This window comes from Hemibagrus wyckioides, linkage group LG13 (assembly GCF_019097595.1).
Source record: "Hemibagrus wyckioides isolate EC202008001 linkage group LG13, SWU_Hwy_1.0, whole genome shotgun sequence".
Lineage (NCBI taxonomy): Eukaryota > Metazoa > Chordata > Actinopteri > Siluriformes > Bagridae > Hemibagrus > Hemibagrus wyckioides.
Genome location: NC_080722.1, coordinates 15,884,447 through 15,903,744, shown reverse-complemented (window position 1 = coordinate 15,903,744; position 19,298 = coordinate 15,884,447). Strand labels below are relative to the sequence as shown.

At 39.9% G+C, this 19,298-nt stretch overlaps 2 protein-coding genes across 4 annotated transcripts; both read left to right on the top strand.

The window, feature by feature from the left end:
• The first annotated feature begins 1,662 nt into the window (after positions 1–1,662).
• Positions 1,663–11,654, top strand: aco2 (aconitase 2, mitochondrial). Its single transcript, XM_058406540.1, has 17 exons — positions 1,663–1,794; positions 2,590–2,732; positions 2,919–3,177; positions 3,429–3,521; positions 3,614–3,772; positions 3,872–4,022; positions 4,102–4,206; positions 4,288–4,379; positions 5,840–5,945; positions 6,040–6,197; positions 6,403–6,476; positions 6,586–6,697; positions 6,817–7,095; positions 7,175–7,366; positions 7,456–7,588; positions 11,072–11,193; positions 11,388–11,654. Exons 1-17 carry the CDS (start codon positions 1,759–1,761, stop codon positions 11,517–11,519), a joined length of 2,346 nt encoding a protein of 781 aa, XP_058262523.1. The 5' UTR covers positions 1,663–1,758; the 3' UTR covers positions 11,520–11,654.
• Positions 11,655–12,481: 827 nt separating this feature from the next.
• csdc2a (cold shock domain containing C2, RNA binding a) lies at positions 12,482–17,304 on the top strand. Of its 3 annotated transcripts, XM_058406543.1 has the most exons (5): positions 12,482–13,795; positions 13,919–13,971; positions 15,231–15,457; positions 15,623–15,745; positions 15,891–17,304. In XM_058406543.1, exons 3-5 carry the CDS (start codon positions 15,282–15,284, stop codon positions 16,051–16,053), a joined length of 462 nt encoding a protein of 153 aa, XP_058262526.1. In that variant the 5' UTR covers positions 12,482–13,795; positions 13,919–13,971; positions 15,231–15,281; the 3' UTR covers positions 16,054–17,304. The 3 variants fall into 3 exon arrangements, with proteins under 3 accessions (XP_058262526.1, XP_058262524.1, XP_058262525.1); XM_058406541.1 differs by having other exon boundaries at positions 12,482–13,971; XM_058406542.1 differs by lacking the exon at positions 12,482–13,795 and having other exon boundaries at positions 13,963–14,103.
• The last annotated feature ends 1,994 nt before the right edge of the window (positions 17,305–19,298 follow it).

Here is a 19,298-nt window from a genome sequence, read left to right as displayed (position 1 = left end):
GGGCCAGCGTTTACTCCCCACCTGCAGCAATGAGCCTTGGCCGCACATGACCATGTCGCCAGTTCACTACTGTTCCTTCCTTGGATTACTTTTGATAGTTACTGACCCTTGCAAACCGGGAACACCCCACAAGAATAAAGAAAAAAACATCCTGTGATTATGAACAGGAATAACTTGATGAGAGAGGATTCTCAGCAGAGAATGGCCAGACTGGTTTGAGGTGACAGGAAAGCTGTGGTAATTTATATTTGTACTGTACATATCTGTACACTTGCAGTGAGCAGTAAAATAACTCAGAATGCACAGCATGTCAGAACACAACACAGGGTTTCACTTCTGTCAGCCAACAACAGAAAGCTCAGGTTGTAATGGGCACAGGCTCAGCAAAATGTAGCCTCGTTTAACGAATCTTGATTTCTGCTGAATCAGCATGAATCCATAGACTCACCCTGCCTTGTGTTAATAGTCCATGTTGGTGGAAGTGGTATAATGTGAGAAATGTTTTTTGGCACACTTTGGGCTGTTAAATAAATCTGTGAGCACTGTAACTGAACATGCGCATGTCCTCAGGACCACAATTTACCACCTTCTATCGGCTACTTCCATGATAATGTCACAAAATAATAGTCATCTCAAACTACACTATATTGCCAAAAGTTTTGGGACACTGCAAGCCAGGCCAAAATGTTTGCCTTTACATGCACATGAATGTAATATGGAGTTGGCCTGCTCTTTCAGCTATAACAACTCCAACTCTTCTGGGAAGGCTTTCCACAAGGTTTAGGTGTGTGTTTATGGGAATTTTTGACCATTCCTCTAGAAGTGCATTTGTGAGGTCAGGCACTGATGTTGGACGAGAAGGCCTGGCTCACAGTCTCCGCTCTAATTCATCCCAAAGGTGTTCTGTTGGGTTGAGGTCAGGACTCTGTGCAGGCCAGTCAAGTTCCTCCACACTAAACTCTCTCATCCATGTCTTTATGGACCTTGCTTTGTGCACTGGTGTGCAGTCATGTTGGAACAGGAAGGGGTCATCCCCAAACTGATCTTGGTATGCTGAAGCATTACGAGTTCCTTTCACTGGAATTAAGGGGCCAAGCCCAACCCCTGAAAAACAACACCTGAATTCACTGATTTGGAGGGGTGTCCAAAAGCTTTTGGCAATATAGTATAGATTCATTACCATGACGAGGAGTTCAGTGTTATTTAGTCAATTCTGAATCCAGTAGAACATCTTTTGGATGTGGAAGAACAGGAGATTTACAACACGAAAGTGCTACTGAAAAATCTGCAGCAATTACGTGATGCAATCACATCCACATTGAGCAGAATCTCAAAGGGATGTTTTCCAAACATCTTGTGGAGTACATACCACGAACAAATGAGGCTGTTTCGTGAGCAAAGAGAAACCCTACCCATTATTAGTAAAGTTTGCCTAATAAAGTGCTCACTATAATGTAAAAACATGAAAAGATGTTCGCGATCCAAAAAAAACCCCCACATTCTGTGCACATTTACACATACGACCATTGCACAAAACATAATTGTTTCCCTTTTCTAAACGATTGTACCACAAACAGGGACAAACTGAGCATTATATTTCTTATATTATAAAAGAGAGCCTGCGTCCTGAGCCCCATACTACCCACACTAGTGTACTACACAGTAATACAGAGCAGTACTGTAGGCGGAAAAGGATGCTCACGAGGCTTAAAACTGCCGACGTCATTTTCAAGCGTCACATCTTTGTCAGTGCACAAAATGGCATCGTACTGCTTGACCGTCTCCCGGCTTCAGGTAGATGAAAAAACGGCTATTAAAAGGCTATCGTTCGTGTGTTTAGCATACATTATTTAATATTAATTGCAGTGAAGTGTGCGTATTAAGTGTTGAAGAAGGTTTTTGTGGCGCCGCGGTGAGGTAGAAGAGCGCAGACGGGGCTAACGCTGCTCAGGTCAAACACTCCAAGGATGTTAGCAGAAGGCAACGAGCTCTTCTTACCCAAAGAGTCGATATTCATGTGTATTTCTATGAAATATTAAGAAACCATCATTGTGTGATACTCGTTATAGCTTTGTGGGTTTTGTATTTTGCATGTATGAAGAGGAACGGCTCGGTGTTTTAGTTGCAAGGTTAACGCAAGGTTAAAATAGTGTGTGAGGTCTGAAGCGGCGAAACCGCAGCACACAGCGCCATTTATCCAGCAGAACAACTGAAAGGGGAATGCACTTACTGAACAAAATTATAACTTTTCCCCAGAGTAATGAATAGGCAGTTTAAGTCGTGTCTCTATTTATGTCTAAAATGCAGGTCTCTTCTTTCTTCACTTAGCCACCATGCACTGAATTGCGTTTGTTGTGTTTTCCTTAACGACAGTTTGTATAGTAATAACCACATAATCCATTCATTTCAATCCATTTTACATATTTGTTTTTAGACAAGACAAAAGTTAGGTTAGTCATCAGACACTTTCCATAGCACTCATTAGTTTCAGCAGAGTTTAACTTCAACCTTACTAGATTGCATTTCCCTACTCACTCCTCTATAACAAGTTCATATTTTACCAGTATTGTGTCCTCCTCTCTCCTCCAGCTGATCCTGGGCCATGGAGTTCGCCGTCTTCATGTGTCCGCGGCCCTCAGTGCCAAAGCCAAGGTGTCTATGAGTCGTTTTGAGCCCAACTCCTACATCAACTATGAGAAACTCCAATCCAATGTCAATATTGTGCGCAAAAGGTCAGCCTGCTCCAGTCACGTTTGCATTTCACGCTGATGTTTGTTTGTTTTTCCTCTCTTATCTACTCTAGTCTGTTTTATTATTGCGCTTGCTATTGATTTCTTTCAATCGCACAGTTTTTTTTTCCCTGTTTGTCCACATCAACCCGGTATTGGAAATGCTTTTTCTTTTCTTTTTTTCCGTAGGCTGAACAGGCCACTTACTCTTTCAGAGAAAATCGTCTATGGCCATCTGGATGACCCCGCAGGTCAGGAAATTGTTCGGGGACGTACGTACCTGCGCCTGCGTCCGGACAGAGTGGCAATGCAAGATGCAACGGCACAGATGGCCATGCTGCAGTTCATCAGCAGTGGGTTGCCCAAAGTGGCCGTACCATCTACCATCCATTGTGATCACCTTATTGAGGCTCAGCTAGGAGGAGCCCAGGACTTGGAACGAGCGAAGGTATGTCTGTAATAAGGCTGTCTAAATGTTTGCCATTGCTGTTGTACAAGAGCGTTATGTCTGAGTCAAAGGATGCACACTAAATGTAGAGTTTAAAACTGATGCGGTCAATTTATCCTTGCCTGTAAGTACTAATTTTCTTTTTGACTTTTCCTATAGTTTGAAGAAAAATTGTGGCTGTACGTACTTTTTGTACATCTTGAGTGTATGAGTGATTAAACTGCACTTTATGATGTCTTGCTGTGACCCAGGAAGTGAATCAGGAAGTGTACAATTTCCTTGCCAGTTCAGGGGCTAAATATGGTGTTGGTTTCTGGAAACCTGGCTCTGGAATCATTCATCAGGTACTGTGTAAAATGCCTGTTGAACTTTTTGCTCTTTTTTGAGGAACTTTTTCTAGCAATTCATCAAATGTATTCTATCATTTTTCATTTAGATTATTTTGGAAAATTATGCCTATCCTGGAGTAATGCTGATTGGTACTGATTCACACACACCTAATGGCGGTGGATTGGGCAGTATCTGCATTGGTGTGGGTGGAGCTGATGCTGTTGATGTCATGGCAGGAATTCCCTGGGAGCTTAAGTGTCCCAAAGTAAGTTTACATATACACGCAATCAGCTATTTGTCACCGGTGTGGCGCTGAGTACTTGACAAGCTTATCATTTGGCAAAACATGTGAATTCTTGTGCAGGTCATCGGTGTGAAATTGACAGGCAGTCTGTCAGGTTGGACCTCGCCAAAGGATGTTATCCTGAAAGTGGCTGGCATCCTTACAGTAAAAGGTGGCACTGGTGCTATTGTGGAGTATCATGGTCCTGGGGTGGATTCCATCTCTTGTACAGGTAAGACTTTGCATTATTGATCGAGACATGACAAAAAACAGTTTACATGCATGTTTATATGCGCTTACATTTTCTTTAGGAATGGCTACTATCTGTAATATGGGTGCTGAAATTGGTGCCACTACCTCTGTCTTCCCATACAATCACCGTATGAGGACATACCTGGAGAAGACGGGCCGTGCAGGTTAGCGGAAATACATCTGTCGCATGGGTATTAATTTGTTTTTCCTTTCCCTCGGTTGTAGTCATTTTCTTTTTTGCTTAGAAATTGCCAGCCTTGCTGAGGAGTACAAAGATCTGCTTGTCCCTGACGCTGGCTGTGAATATGACCAACTGATTGAACTCAACCTGAGTGAGGTGAGCACACACCCTGATTTCAGCTGTAACTAGAATACTAAAAACCTGTGAAATTCATATTTTAAAACTGATAGAATGTGGTGATCTGTTCTCTTTATGCTAATATAGTAATGTAGCATTAATATGTCATCTAAATGTGATGAGCAATTCTGAGATCTGATTAGAACCGATTAGTTATAAATCAAGCTGGGTCTTTTACACATGCTACCATAAGGGTTTTTTTTTTTTTTATAACCTTTTTTTCCTCCTGGGCCTTGTATCCAGATAAAGTGTTTGCGAGTTTCTCCCTTCAACTGCCAAGCCAAAATACCTACTACTCAAACTCAAGGTTGTTATGATAATTTTAGTCCTGGTCAGCCAGATATTTCTGTGATGCCAACAGATGTTGCCTGTCGCAATGAGTGTCATGTTACAGTGCCTACCAAGCTGTGTTGGTTGTCTCTAACATTGCTCTTCTCCTTTGGCTGAAACATTTATTTGTGCAGTGTTTAAACTGGATGCACTCCAGATTGAATAGGACTTATGCAACTGGTTTAATTTGGCTGGAGCCAGAGGATATCGCATCATCTCCTCAGAATAGATTAGTCTAATTCTCAAATATACTGTAGGTTGACAACCTACACAAAAGTGACTTTAGCAGTTTAATAATACAGTATGCTTCAAATACTAGCAGTTTATGGTTATTCAGTGCCAAAATTGTGGTGTAAGGCCATTGTTTTGACTCCTGTACTGTTCTTTGATGCATTTCCAGCTAAAACCTTACTACAGTCTTGCTTTTCTCTCTATAATTTTTTTGCCTGAATTTAATACAAACACGTTATGCCTTTTCTATTTGGTCACCTACCAATTCCCACCCACCTCATAAAATAATCACAGAATCCCATGATTGGCTAGTATCGCTGAAATTCAAATGGGAAAGAATAAAGGCCAACACTTGTACCCAGAAAGCACAGCCAATGTTGCAAGTGACACTGCTGGGATTCAGACTCAAAATGGGGCAAATACTTTTTTATTTGGGAATTAACTTGGGAGCCCATCAGCTCATGAATTTGAAAGATTTACATGTACTTGGTCACACCCTTGGGCTGGTGTGGCTTCAGAGTTTCCAACCGTGCAGGACTTGTACCTGTTTAATCAGTTCATCTTGGTCTCTAATAAAATGTTTCTCCTGTTTGGCTGAAATAAAAGCTTGCAGCTACACCAGCTATTGGCAGAAAAGATTGATAACCGTTTCTGTAGATTATATAAACTTGAAACTTCTAGCACTGGCTTTTGAAGTCCCTAAGTTTACACTAATGTGTCTTGCCCAAATCGCAACAGTTTCATCCTTTTTTTCCTGGTTTTTCTTTGGTTCATAGAAATTATTTATATTAATATTTATAAAATTATTGTTACTATAGAGTCTAGATTTCTTCTTGTGCTTTTGGGCCCTTGCTGAGATACTGGTTAACCTTTTACAGCTGAAGCCACACATCAATGGTCCCTTCACCCCTGACTTGGCTCACCCAGTGTCTGACATTGGTTCTGTGGCAGAGAAGAATGACTGGCCTTTAGAGGTTAAAGTTGGTATGTAACACCACAACTCCATTACCTCGTATGCACACCAGTTGAAAATTTTTCAGGGAAACCATTTGTCTGTCTTTCATTTACTGAACTTCAGGTCTGATTGGAAGCTGCACCAACTCAAGTTATGAAGATATGGGTAGAGCTGCCTCTCTGGCCAAGCAAGCTCTAGACAAAGGGCTCAAGTGCAAGGCCCAGTTCACAGTCACCCCTGGCTCTGAGCAGATCCGTGCTACCATCGAGAGAGACGGTTATGTGAGTCTCTACTTCATTTTGGAGCATATTTTAAGAGTAAACATGGACAATGTTTAGTTAAACTCTATATCACTTGCTCACAATTGACGTTAAATACCAGGTTTTGACTTTATTCAGTGAATTTAGTGAGTTAAGGAATTTGGATTTCATATAATCATATTTGTATTTTTATAAATATACTCATGGAGTATTTATTTCCCTGCAGGCTAAGATATTGAGTGATGTTGGAGGAGTTGTCCTGGCCAATGCTTGTGGACCATGTATTGGACAGTGGGACAGGTAACACACTGAACTTTGCTTATAAAATAAATAATTTTTAATCTTGAATGGTCATTATTTATTTATTTATTCTGTTTATGATGTTTACCTGTTTTCTTATCTTGTGTAGGAGAGATGTTAAGAAAGGAGAGAAAAACACCATAGTTACTTCATTTAACAGGAACTTCACAGCCCGAAATGATGCCAATCCAGCCACCCATGCATTTGTCACATCTCCAGAGGTACACAGATTATGGTCTTGTTAAGGCACATGCTTCCTTTTGGAGCACAATCTCTTGTTTTCTTCTAGTTGTATTTCCTTTTAAATGCACACATTTTTGTTTGATTTTCTGCCAATCAGATCGTTACTGCACTTGCAATTGCTGGTACACTGAAATTCAACCCTGAGGTTGACTACCTCACAGCTCCCAATGGAGAGAAATTTAAGCTGGAGCCCCCTACAGGAGATGAGTTGCCTGCACGTGACTTTGACCCAGGTCAGGACACCTATCAGCACCCCCCAGCTGATGGCTCTGGACTCAGAGTGGATGTCAGCCCACAGAGCAACCGCCTGCAGCTGCTTGAGCCCTTTGATAAGTGGAATGGCAAAGACCTGGAGGACTTGCAAGTGCTCATAAAGGTAATCTGGCAATAGGGCACCTACTGATTTGGCTCTCTGTGTTTTGTGCATACTTAAATTTAATCTGAGCTGTTCCTAGGTAAAAGGTAAATGTACCACTGACCACATCAGTGCTGCTGGACCCTGGCTTAAATTCCGTGGTCATTTGGACAACATCTCAAACAATCTCCTCATTGGAGCTGTGAACATCGAAAATGATGCAGTGAATAAGGTCCGCAATCAGCTGTCCGGAGATTTTGGTGCTGTACCCGATGTTGCACGTGATTACAAGGTAAAAGACTGATGCAGAAATGTTAGAACACGGATGTTCTAACTGTTCAGACGTAAATGTTGAATCGTGCTTTATTGGCTTACCTGTAGAAAAGCGGTGTCTCCTGGGTTGTGGTGGGAGATGAGAACTACGGTGAGGGATCCAGCAGAGAACATGCTGCTTTGGAGCCAAGACATCTTGGGGGCAGGGCCATCATTGTCAAGAGCTTTGCCAGAATTCATGGTAAGTGGTGTTTGTTTTATCCTCAACCTTCTTTTTTTCTATTAATGTATAGTTGATGCCCTTGTTTATCTTCAAAAGAGCTTGTTTGCCTATACCACAGTCCGGGATACGAAAGACCATTCTTGCCCTTCACATTTTATTAGATTTGAGCACACAATGTGACTCGCAGAGGTGTCCATCAGTACTGGAATCTAGCAGAACATAACAAAAGGGTGCTGGAATGGACATTTTTACCTTTATTGTGGGTGTGAGTGGGTCATTAGATATGAAACACATGGGACAAAGAAAGGCCATGTTGATTAATTTGAAAGCATAGGTGCTATGTGAAGTGTTCACTGGGTCCATTTGTCTGTCATCAGCAGTGAATTTGTTTTAAGGGTCATGGTGATTTTAAAATGATTTTTTGATATGTTTTGAGAAATTGTAAAGACTGTTTTTTGTCAGCAAAAAATATCGTGAGCAGGTGAAAACAATACCTGCATGAGCAGATAGGTGGGATATGTCAAGAGCTGTAGGAGCAGGTTAGAATTGATTTGGGAGCAGGCAGGGAATGGGATTAATGAAACAGTTCTATGCAGATTTCTACACTTTATCCTTCTACAACGTCTTTATAAATGGTCTCATTACACCTTTCCTAGAGTAGCTTTCTGATTCTTGGACTATTTTCATCTATCATTTCTCTGTAACTTGTTTAGATTGCTCTGTGTTTTTTCTAGTGTGCTAAAGTAATGTTTTTAATGCTTAGAGAACAGAAGATACAGAGTAAATAATAAAATACATGATTACAGATGTGAAAAATATACGTAATATACACTGAACAAAATTATAAATGCAACACTTTTTTTTTCCCCCCTTTTTTCATGAGCTGAACTCAAAGATCTAAGACTTTTCTAGGTACACAAAAGGCCTATTTCTCTCAAATATTGTTCACAAATCTGTCTAAATCTGTGTTAGTGAGCACTTCTCCTTTGCCGAGATAATTCATCCACCTCACAGGTGTGGCATATCAAGATGCTGAGTAGACAGCATGATTATTGCACAGGTGTGCCTTAAGGCTAGTTCACACTACAAGACTTCAACCGTCGGCAGATCGCTTTGCTGTTCGGACTACATGTCTTTTTGTCCTTGTGGTGTTCACACTACGCAACGCTTCATAAATGATCCACAAGAGGGGGGTCACACACCACACGATCTGACAACAACTCTCAACTCTGTTGACTTGCTCTCTCATTGGCTGGAGGTCGTAGCTACAATTGACACCACGTGATGTTGAGTCAGCCGACCGTGCCAGATATCTGGATTTTGTCTGCGAGGTGTCAGCGTGTCAGCGAGCCTCTTTGATGCGTCGTTGAGTAGTTCACACAGATTGCCGAGCGCTGATCACCTGCTGATTTTCCCACGATCACAGCCCGATCTGTCGGCCAGCTCATTAATTTGCAAATCGTGCTTAAATCGTGCTTAAAATCCTGTGAACTAGGCTTTAGGCTGGCCACAATAAAAGGCCACTCTAAAATGTGCAGTTTTACTGTATTGGGGGGTCCGAAAACTAGTCAGTATCTGGTGTGACCACCATTTGTCTCACACAGTGCAACACATCTCCTTTGCATAGAGTTGATCAGGTTGTTGATTGTGGCCTGTGGAATGTTGGTCCACTCCTCTTCAATGGCTGTGTGAAGTTGCTGGATATTGGCAGGAACTGGAACACACTGTTGTATACGCCAATCCAGAGCATCCCAAACACGCTCAATGGGTGACATGTCCGGTGAGTATGCTGGCCATGGGATGTTTTCAGCTTCCAGGAATTGTGTACAGATCCTTGCAACATGGGGCGGTGCATTATCATGCTGCAACATGAGGTGATGGTCGTGGATGAATGGCACAACAATGGGCCTCAGGTTCTCGTCACGGTATCTCTGTGCATTCAAAATGCCATCAATAAAATGCACCTGTGTTCGTTGTCCATAACATATGCCTGCCCCTACCATAACCCCACCGCCACCATGGGCCACTCGATCCACAACGTTGACATCAGCAAACCGCTCACCCACACGACGCCATACACACTGTCTGCCATCTGCCCTGTACAGTGAAAACCGGGATTCATTCATGAAAAGAACACCTCCAGAGTGTTTCTCAAGTCGGATACGACGACGAACTGCAGTCAGGTCGAGACCCCACTGAGGACGACGAGCATGCAGATTAGCTTCCCTGAGACGGTTTCTGACAGTTTGTTAGGAATAAAATAGGATAAAATAGTCTAATTATAGAATTTAATAATTTATTCTTATTTCTAGTTAATTAGTTATTTTTATTTTTTATTATTTTTCATTTTCCCCTCCCCTTTCTCTGTTTTCTTCTTTTGTAAAGCTGCTTTGAGACAATGTTCATTGTAAAAGGCGCTATACAAAATAAATTGAATTGAGTTTGTGCAGAAATTCTTTGGTTATGCAAACCGATTGTTGCAGCAGCTGTCCAGGTGGCTGGTCTCAGACGATCTTGGAGGTGAAGATGCTGGATGTGGAGGTCCTGGGCTGGTGTGGTTACACGTGGTCTGCGGTTGTGAGGCCGGTTGGATGTACTGCCAAATTCTTTGAAACGCTTTTGGAGACGGCTTATGGTAGAGAAATGAACATTCAATTCATGGGCAACAGCTCTGGTGGACATTCCTGCAGTCATCATGCCAATTGCATGCTCCCTCAAAACTTGACATCTGTGGCATTGTGCTGTGTGATAAAACTGCACATTTTAGAGTGGCCTTTTATTGTGGCCAGCCTAAGGCACACCTGTGCAATAATCATGCTGTATAATCAGCATCTTGATATGCCACACCTGCGAGGTGGATGAATTATCTCAGCAAAGGAGAAGTGCTCACTAACACAGATTTAGACAGATTTGTGAACAATATTTGAGAGAAATAGGCCTTTTGTGTACCTAGAAAAATCTTAGATCTTTGAGTTCAGCTCATGAAAAATGGGGGCAAAAACAAGTGTTGCATTTATAATTTTGTTCAGTGTATGTAGCTTCATCATGCTAATGTTGGTGGGTTCCTGTAGTTCATGTCTGTTGGGCTTGTAGAAGATGCAGATGTGAGGCTAAACAGCAGCGCTCTGGAAAATGAACTGTCAGTCACATGAGTTTGTTCTTATAATAATTCTGTAATACACATGGAAACGCATCAGTGATTACATCCTACAATGCATACTGCTGTACTTAATACTTTGTCAGCACACACTACTTGGGTGCATTAAGCAGTTTCAGATGCAGACTCACTTTGAGAGTGTGTACACAGCTTTGATAAATGGGTAGATGGATAGATTTTTGCTGTTAATAGTATGTTATTGTTGATGTTTCTACTTGAGTATACTAAAACAAGGTGATGTAAATAGGTTGATGGAAGCTTAACTAATGTTAATAATTTTCAGGTTAACTATCCACTTATTTTTTTTTTTTTTCCACTTATTTTTTTTCTGTCTTTTTGAACAGAAACCAACTTGAAGAAACAAGGCCTGCTCCCCCTTACATTTGCTAACCCTGCTGATTATGACAAAATCCGCCCAGATGATAAAATATCCATCGTCGGCCTCCAGAAATTCGCCCCTGGAAAGGTGATTAGCTTTTCCTACCCCTAACCTCTCTCTTGTCCAAACATATAAGTCTTTGTTTCATTTCAGTATTATTTAACAAAATGATCATATAAGCATCCATTATATTTGGTTTGTCATTATGGTGCAGAACGTGTTACATTATGTCAAACAAATTGCATTATTCACTTCTCTTTTACTTTGTGTTTTACCTCTAGCCTCTGCATGCTGTACTCAAGCACAAAGATGGCAGCAAGGAAACTATTGAGCTAAACCACACTTTCAACGAGACACAGATCGAATGGTTCCAGGCAGGCTCTGCCCTAAACAGGATGAAGGAGCTGCAGTAAAAAAAGGACTGTTCCTGAAGAAAGCGCAAGGACCTACACATACAGAAAAGTTATGGCATCAAATATTCAGCAGATGGCTTTGTAATTTGTCAAGGCAGGAATTAAACACACCCCAATCATAGTTACAGCATCCTATTTGATTGACTTGTATTTGTGTCCAATTAAACAATCAGTATTGCCTAAATAAGGCATACAATCACAATAAATCAGTACACAGGCACAAATATTAGGAGATCTGAGGAGCATAGCAAAGTGCTATGACATTTAGGTAGAGGTCTGGTATTTTACTTAATTGTTTCATCTTGAATCTAATTGGGAAGGGAATTTTACAGTATACTTCTCACACCACAAATAATTCTGCTTTCTTTTGATTTTATTGTTGATCCTGTAATCCAGTGATGCCATCTGAGCAACAGTTGCATATCTTTACCCATTGCTAGTTATATTTAGCAGAATAGCATTGAAAGTGCTCGTAATTCATGTTCTGTGGTGTTCTGTGATAACTGTATTATCTCTGGTAACTCTCATAACTGTGGTCATAGTTGTAAGGTTACCATAGAGAAACAAGTGCTCATGTGCTATTCAGGGCTATTTCTATGTAATAGGTGAACATTTGGTTTCAGGTTCAACTGAACCTTCTAACTCTAACTCCACACTCTACTGTATATACATCTGTCATTACTGTGTGACTCGCATTACAAATCTTTGAAGATGAGAAATGCTTATTTATTACCACTATCAAGGAAAGTCAACTATCCATAAAATTGTTTGTCAAAACTTGATTAAAATCTTGGATGTATTCATCCTGATTTAAAATCAATTTTCAGTCTATATTTTGTAGGGTGGTTTTTAACTCTAGAAATTTATTTTTAAAAAAAATTAATTACGTTACCTTAGCATACCCTGGATGGTGCAGTTGACAGGACGGTAGACTTTCTTGTTTAATTCAGCTACAATCCACAAAATTGTGTTTGATCTGGAGATTTCAGCAAATCTCTCACACAATTCTTACAGTGATGGGCAATAGGAGTATTTTTTTTTTTAAATATTATAATTATTTTGAATAAAAAAAAAGTTGCTGTGCTGTTACCTACCCTGCTGAAAAAAGAGCCTAAGAGATGCCAAGTGGGTACAGGACAAGCTACTTTTTTTTTCTAGCATAATACAGGTGTTAAGTCTCACTGACTAATATTGTTTATGTACATTTACTGGATATAAGAATTTTTTTTAGAAAATTAGGAACACTGCACCTATTCTGGGTAGGGCCTTCCTCTGGTCTCAAAACCTCAGATTCCACAAGATGTTGGAAGCATTCCTTTAAAATTCTGGACCATGTTGACGTGATTGCACCATGCAATATCTGCAGACAGTTGTTTTGGGACAACTCATCAGCTCACTGAATTCAGGGGTTGCTTTTCAGGGGTTGGGCTCCATAGTTCCAATGAAAGAAACTCTTAATGCTTCAGCATACCTAGACATTTTGGACTATTTCATGCTTTCAACCTGACTGCAAACCAGTGCACAAAGCAAGGTCCATAAAGACATGGATGAGTGAGTTTGGTGTGGAGGAACTTCACCTCAACCTGATAGAACACCTTTGGGATGAATTACAGTAGAGACTGCAAGCCAGATCTTCTCGTCCAACATCAGTGCCTGACCTCACAAATGCGCTTCTAGAGGAATGGTCAAAAATTCCCATAAACACACTCCTAAACCTTGTGGAAAGCCTTCCCAGAAGAGTTAAGGCTGTAATAGCTTCAAAGGGTGGGCCAGCTCCATATTAAATTCATGTGCATGTAAAGGCAGACGTCCCAGTTTTAGAATGGCTCACAGTCTCTGCCCTAAATTCATCCTAAAGGTATTCTATTGGGTTGAAGTGAGGACTCTGCAATGGTACGCAGTACCATACACTTAATTCTTTATTGCCCCATTCTGAGTAGACACAGCTGTGTGTGAAAATTCCAGGAAATCAGCAGTTATAGAAACCAGCCAACAATCATGCCACAGTCACAAGACCTGCTGCTGTAATCATAAAGACCACAAAGGCTCTTAACATCCTCTCAGCACACTCAATACCCACTGTTTAAATGCGTAGCAGTAATTTTATCATTTATAAACCAATTATCTAGTGTTACCCAGAAGATGATGCTTGTCTTTTTGTGTCTGAGCTCAGTGCTTCTTCATGTCGCAGGGAGTTTTTCCTACCCACTGTCGCATCTGGTTTGCTCAGTGCAATTATAGATTAAACCTACAACCGGTGGTCTGTGCAGCTCATGGTGACAAATGCCTATTATTAAAAGCGCTACAAAAATAAAACCTTAATTGAATAATCGATGATTCACATGGTTCTCCCGATGTGTGAATGAGTGTACGTTTTTTGTTTTTTTGTTTTTTTCTAGAAAAGGGACATCCAGACCATCCTCCTCCTCCTCCTCCTTCAGCGCATCACTCGGTAAGCTCAGCTGGGGTTTGTGTGTTTTCTATAGGAACAAACAGCTGTGTGGCTCATGGACCACCTTCAGAAAAACATGGCAGCAGAGTGAAGAATAGACCTATTACACCCACGGACATTTTAAAAAATACGGTAAGGGAGTGCTTGAGCGGTATCCAGGTTCCATATCGTCCCTGATCCACATACCGTAATAAATAAAACGCCATGCTGGTTTTACAACGCGTTCGTGTTTACATGGGAAAGGAAAGCTTGTGGTGTTTGCCGAGCGCTAGCCTTATGTTTTTATCTCGCTACCCGTTTCAAATACATACGTGCAATATCAATAAATAGCTGAAGAAGACTAATGATGATTTAGTTCAGCGTATGGCTCTGAGCATGTTGTGGTTTCTATGTTGTTGGAGCCTATGTGCAAAAAGGGGGAACAATGCATAACCTCCCTTTACGCCCAGTTTTTATATAAATGCCAGTGTATAAATGTCTCATCAGAAACACACTGGCAGCTCTCTGTAGCAGCATCATGATGCTGGAGTTGTTACACCTTAAATGACCACAATTTATTAAAATTCCAGAAATATTCTGGGACAAGAACATTTTCATTAGACTTGTTTTCCCCTACTTGTTATTTGACGGAATGTTGACCTGATATGGAAAAGTCTTTTCTTGTTTTTGCTCATGAAGACAGGCCAAATCAGTAGCATATGACACATACAGATATATAATTTTAATTAAAGATACATGTGCATGCTGTATTTTAAAAACCACCGGCCAACACGGTCTGGTGCTATGCACATATACCGGGTCATCTTAAGTTGGTGCATTAATGAAAAGGGACTACCACAGGATCACTGCTGACTCAATGGGATCTGAATGGTGGACAATTCACAGTCATGCTGACCTGGTAGTCTGCCTAGCACTGAGTGGAATCATGTATACCATATTATAAAGGATGAAAACCTATAGAAAAACTATGCATGAAAATATATGAGCTAAAGAGCTAGGTGCTGTTGTGGGGTTCCCATCCAATGATGGACAGAGAGCGATTATGTATAACTGGAGATCCAGTCAATACACGCATCATGTAACTGTGCAATGAATATATCAACAAATGTAGGTGTACTTGTTAAACTTTCTATTACGTGTTTATTATCCATCATATCTACTGCTTACTCACAGTGGATTGTTATCTACACTCTATTGAGTAGATTAATTTGTGCATCTCAACTGTGCTTATCTGCTTCCTTTGTGATCCACCTAATTAGTCTCCAGCCAGTGAAGCCTGCAGGTTCAGAGGGCTCAGACTCCTCTGAACAATGACTGATTCAGACACTTCATCCTCATCTGATCCCCTTCTGCACAAACCCCATAGTCCCCTTCCAATCTCTTTCCCTTTTCTGAGAGGGGGCAGTCATGTCTGGGAGAGGAAACCACCACAAGTTGGGGAGCCACCTAGCCCACTTCCCACAAAGCGCAATCGCTCCTACTCTGCGTAAGTTAGAGCAAAACACTCTGTGTTTGACAAATGTTATGAAACTTGGGAGCTGGAGCAGTTTTGGCTGTGCCATCTCTCTAAATGTGTAACAGAATTTTGCTTTGCTTTCAGTAATATGCATCCTAGACTGACTTTTCACAATTATTGTATCTGTCTTGTCAGTACTGTGAGATCTAGGTCTGGACCAGTTTTTAAAGGTGTCTGCAAGAACTTCTCTAGATCCCAGGGGCATGGTTTCATTCGACCTACTCATGGAGGAGAGGACATATTTGTTCACATCTCAGAGTGAGTGCACTGTCAGAGTAATGCATGCAGTATAATTTAGTAAGAAAATAAAAGCCAATGGATCATTATTATGCAGATTATGCGGTGCAATGCGGTACCTTATTTTTGAAGATTAAAGAATAATATGCATCCATTTGTTTTTCAGCATCGAGGGTGAATATGTACCAGTGGAGGGGGATGAAGTGACCTACAAAGTGTGCCCTGTTCCACCGAAGAATCTGAAGTTCCAGGCTGTAGAGGTGGTAATCACTAACCTTACACCAGGAGCAAAGCATGAGACGTGGTCTGGACAAGTTATCACCTCATAGCTCAGACATTTACATGTAGTTGAATGAAGAAAAGAAGTTTGGCCAGGACGAATTCTGACACGGAGAAGGAAAATACAAAAAGCTTAAAAAGATGTTATGTGTATTTGGATAGATTTGGGGCTGTGTATCATTTGGGTCATAAGCTTGGCAAATATGTGCTATATAAACTTTATAAACTTTGGAAGGTATTAGAAGTTAGTTTGGCAGGTCTGACTAAGCGCTTAAAATGGCAGTAAAAGTAATATAAAAACATAAAGTCTCCATCTGGTTAGCATTGACTGTGTGTGTGTGTGTCTGTCTGTCTGTTTTTATTTATTTATGTATGTATGTATGAATTTATTTATTTATTTATTTTTGTTTATTAGGGTGAAGTTGAATTCATTATTTTAATGCACTCTAACTATATACTACGGACATCCAAAACCGTAATGTCTTATAGATGAACAGTGATAATTATGCTCTTAATAATTAATATAAAATATAATTTAAAAACTCAAATTTCTGTAAGTGGATATTTTAATTACCTTTAATTACATTATCAGTCAGGGGTGGACAAAGTACTGATAAATTATATGTAAGTGAAAGTATAGATAATGTGTTAAAATCTTACTCAATTAAAAGTGTAAGAAGTATCCTGCAAAAAAATGAAATCAATTTAATGTCAAATATTTAGCTAATAATTCCCTGGGGTACGCATCCTGACATTCCGTTGCAATAGATTATCTATATTCCGAAGCACATGGTTAGCTATAGCACTAACTACAATGTGTAACATGAAAAGATTGAGGTTTGTAAAGATCTAAATAAAAAAATATAGCCAGTAAATGTTTTTGTCTTGTAAAAGTAATTAGGTAAGGGTAAAAGTATTCAGTTACAACAACAAAGTTTAATTACACCAAAATAATACTTAAATATATCAAACAAAGTACTACTCAAAGAGACTACTCAAATATTGTCCACCCCTGGTCAAAACTGTTTGAGAATTATTTATTTATTATTTTTTAAGAACACTGAAAATGCTCACAGCCTCATCCATGTGATAATGGGTTCATTAGTGAAAAGTAGTTTTTTGACATTGCATTGTTCGTGTCCTCAACTGTAAAAAACTTCATTTAAAGAACAGTAAATTAAAATAACAATTCAACAATGAATATTTGACAAAATACCCCATGCACATTCACTCCTTTCCCACCTTTATTGTAACTGTAGTTTTATTGTCTAAAATGTAATAAAAATGGTTGTTTGAATTAACTGTTGTTTGGCCATATTTGTTTTTTGGACCAAATTCCATAAGCATTTTGTACCAATTGACAAATCAGGTAGCTTACTGCAAATAAAAATATAGATATATAGAAATGCTTAGCGTGCTCTTGCCTCCTGTCTTTAGTACTCCATTTGTAACAAGTCCAAACAAATGCTGTGATGCCATATACTCTTATACTACAACAAATGCTACCACATTACATGGTTTAAAAGAACCTTAAAAGCATTTCTTTTTTGAGTTATATTACGACTTTATATATATACACTATATTGCCAAAGGTTTTGGGACGTCTGCCTTTACATGCACATGAATGTAATATGGAGTTGGCCTGCCCTTTACAGCTATAACAGCTTCAACTCTTCTGGAAGGCTTACCACAAGGTTAGGAGTGTATTTATGGGAATTTTTGACCATTCCACTAGAAGCGCATTTGTGAGGTCAAGTACTGATGTTGGACGTGAAGGCCTGGCTCACAATCTCCGCTCTAATTCATCCTAAAGGTGTTCTGTCGGGTTGAGGTCAAGACTCTGTGCAGGCCAGTCAAATTCCTCCACACCAAACTCACTCATCCATGTCTTAATGGACCTTGCTTTGTGCACTGGTGTGCAGTCATGTTGGAACAGGAAGGGGTCATCCCCAAACTGCTCCCACAAAGTTGGGAGCATAAAGTAGTCCAGAATGTCTTGGTATGCTGAAGCATCAAGAGTTCCTTTCAGTGGACCTAAGGGGCCGAGCCCAACCCCTGAAAAACAACACCTGAATTCAATGATTTGGGGGGTGTCCCAAAACTTTTGGTAATATAGTGTACATGTGCAAAGGTTTGGACACTGTATTAAGTCATTACTTAGTTACTTAGTTAGGTACCACAGCTTGCAAATGCTTTTAGTCATTAATTGACAGTCAGTGATTACAGCAACTGTTTTCAAAATCCTCTGGCATATCTATATGTTGTTTTGCACATATCAGACATTCATTTTTGTGATGATGTTGCAGATAAGGTTTCCTTCTGATGACTCTTTCATGCAGATAATGATTGTGTAAGCAATAAGAACAGTGCACCACCTCTCAGATGTGAGCTGAATCTTACTACAGGTCCTTAGTGTCATATGGGGTTTTGCTTTGCCCTGCGTAGCTTCTTCAGATCATCATTCAGGTGCGTAGAGGAGCCTATGGCTGTGGAATGTTAGTAGAAAACTTAAAGGGTTAGAAAAATTCAACTTGACACCTGTCAAGAAGTCTGAAAGAGTTAATTCAGGCTTAACAAGGAAAAGTTGAGATAACTGGAATGGTGTCCAGATTTTTGCCACATATGCCATATTTTTTATATTCACCAAACATACTGTAAATATGTTGCTGCAGCAGAGGTGTTTTTCACTTAAAAAGTATTATGGTTAGGTTTCCCAAGTGTTTGGAAATAACTGCATATACAAACTAGTAAATTATGTATTTGATTTCCATTTAATCATGGCAAATTAATACATTTTATCTTGTTTTCAGTAGCTGTTCTCACTTAGCAAAATAAGGAACAAGGCTGTGCTGAGAACAGTGAACCTTGTATAATTTTATGAGAGCTCAGTTAATGAGCAGCACAGTAGTTTCATAGCACATCAACCTTTGCACTCTGAGCTCATTTTTACTACTTTATATTTTCTAACAAGTTTTTAACATAAGGACAAATAATCCTTCTTTTCTTTTCTTTTCTTTTTTTAAAGTTAAATCTGATGTAAGATTAGTTTATATGAGGCAATAAATGAAAGGCATGTCAAATGAAACACATTAAAACCCCCAATAACCAAAGTCCAAATTATCCTAACTTGTATAACAAAGTTAAAAACATCTAACTGTGCATGAGCACTGAAGGGAGACTAAAGGACTAAAGGAGGACATTAAATTATGCATTCAAACATTTATCTCTTGCTTTTTAGACCTTCACCAAACTAGCGATTATGTTTAGCTCATGTTCAAAATCACGTCATCATAGA

Coding starts and splice junctions, on each gene's coding strand:
- aco2 (XM_058406540.1), top strand. CDS start 1,759: ATGGCATCGTACTGCTTGACCGTCTCCCGGCTTCAG. Junction 3,773..3,871: donor GGGAGCTTAAGTGTCCCAAA/GTAAGTTTACAT, acceptor ATTCTTGTGCAG/GTCATCGGTGTGAAATTGAC. Junction 4,380..5,839: donor TTGAACTCAACCTGAGTGAG/GTGAGCACACAC, acceptor AACCTTTTACAG/CTGAAGCCACACATCAATGG.
- csdc2a (XM_058406543.1), top strand. CDS start 15,282: ATGACTGATTCAGACACTTCATCCTCATCTGATCCCCTTCTGCACAAA. Junction 15,458..15,622: donor CGCAATCGCTCCTACTCTGC/GTAAGTTAGAGC, acceptor CTGTCTTGTCAG/TACTGTGAGATCTAGGTCTG. Junction 15,746..15,890: donor ATATTTGTTCACATCTCAGA/GTGAGTGCACTG, acceptor TTTGTTTTTCAG/CATCGAGGGTGAATATGTAC.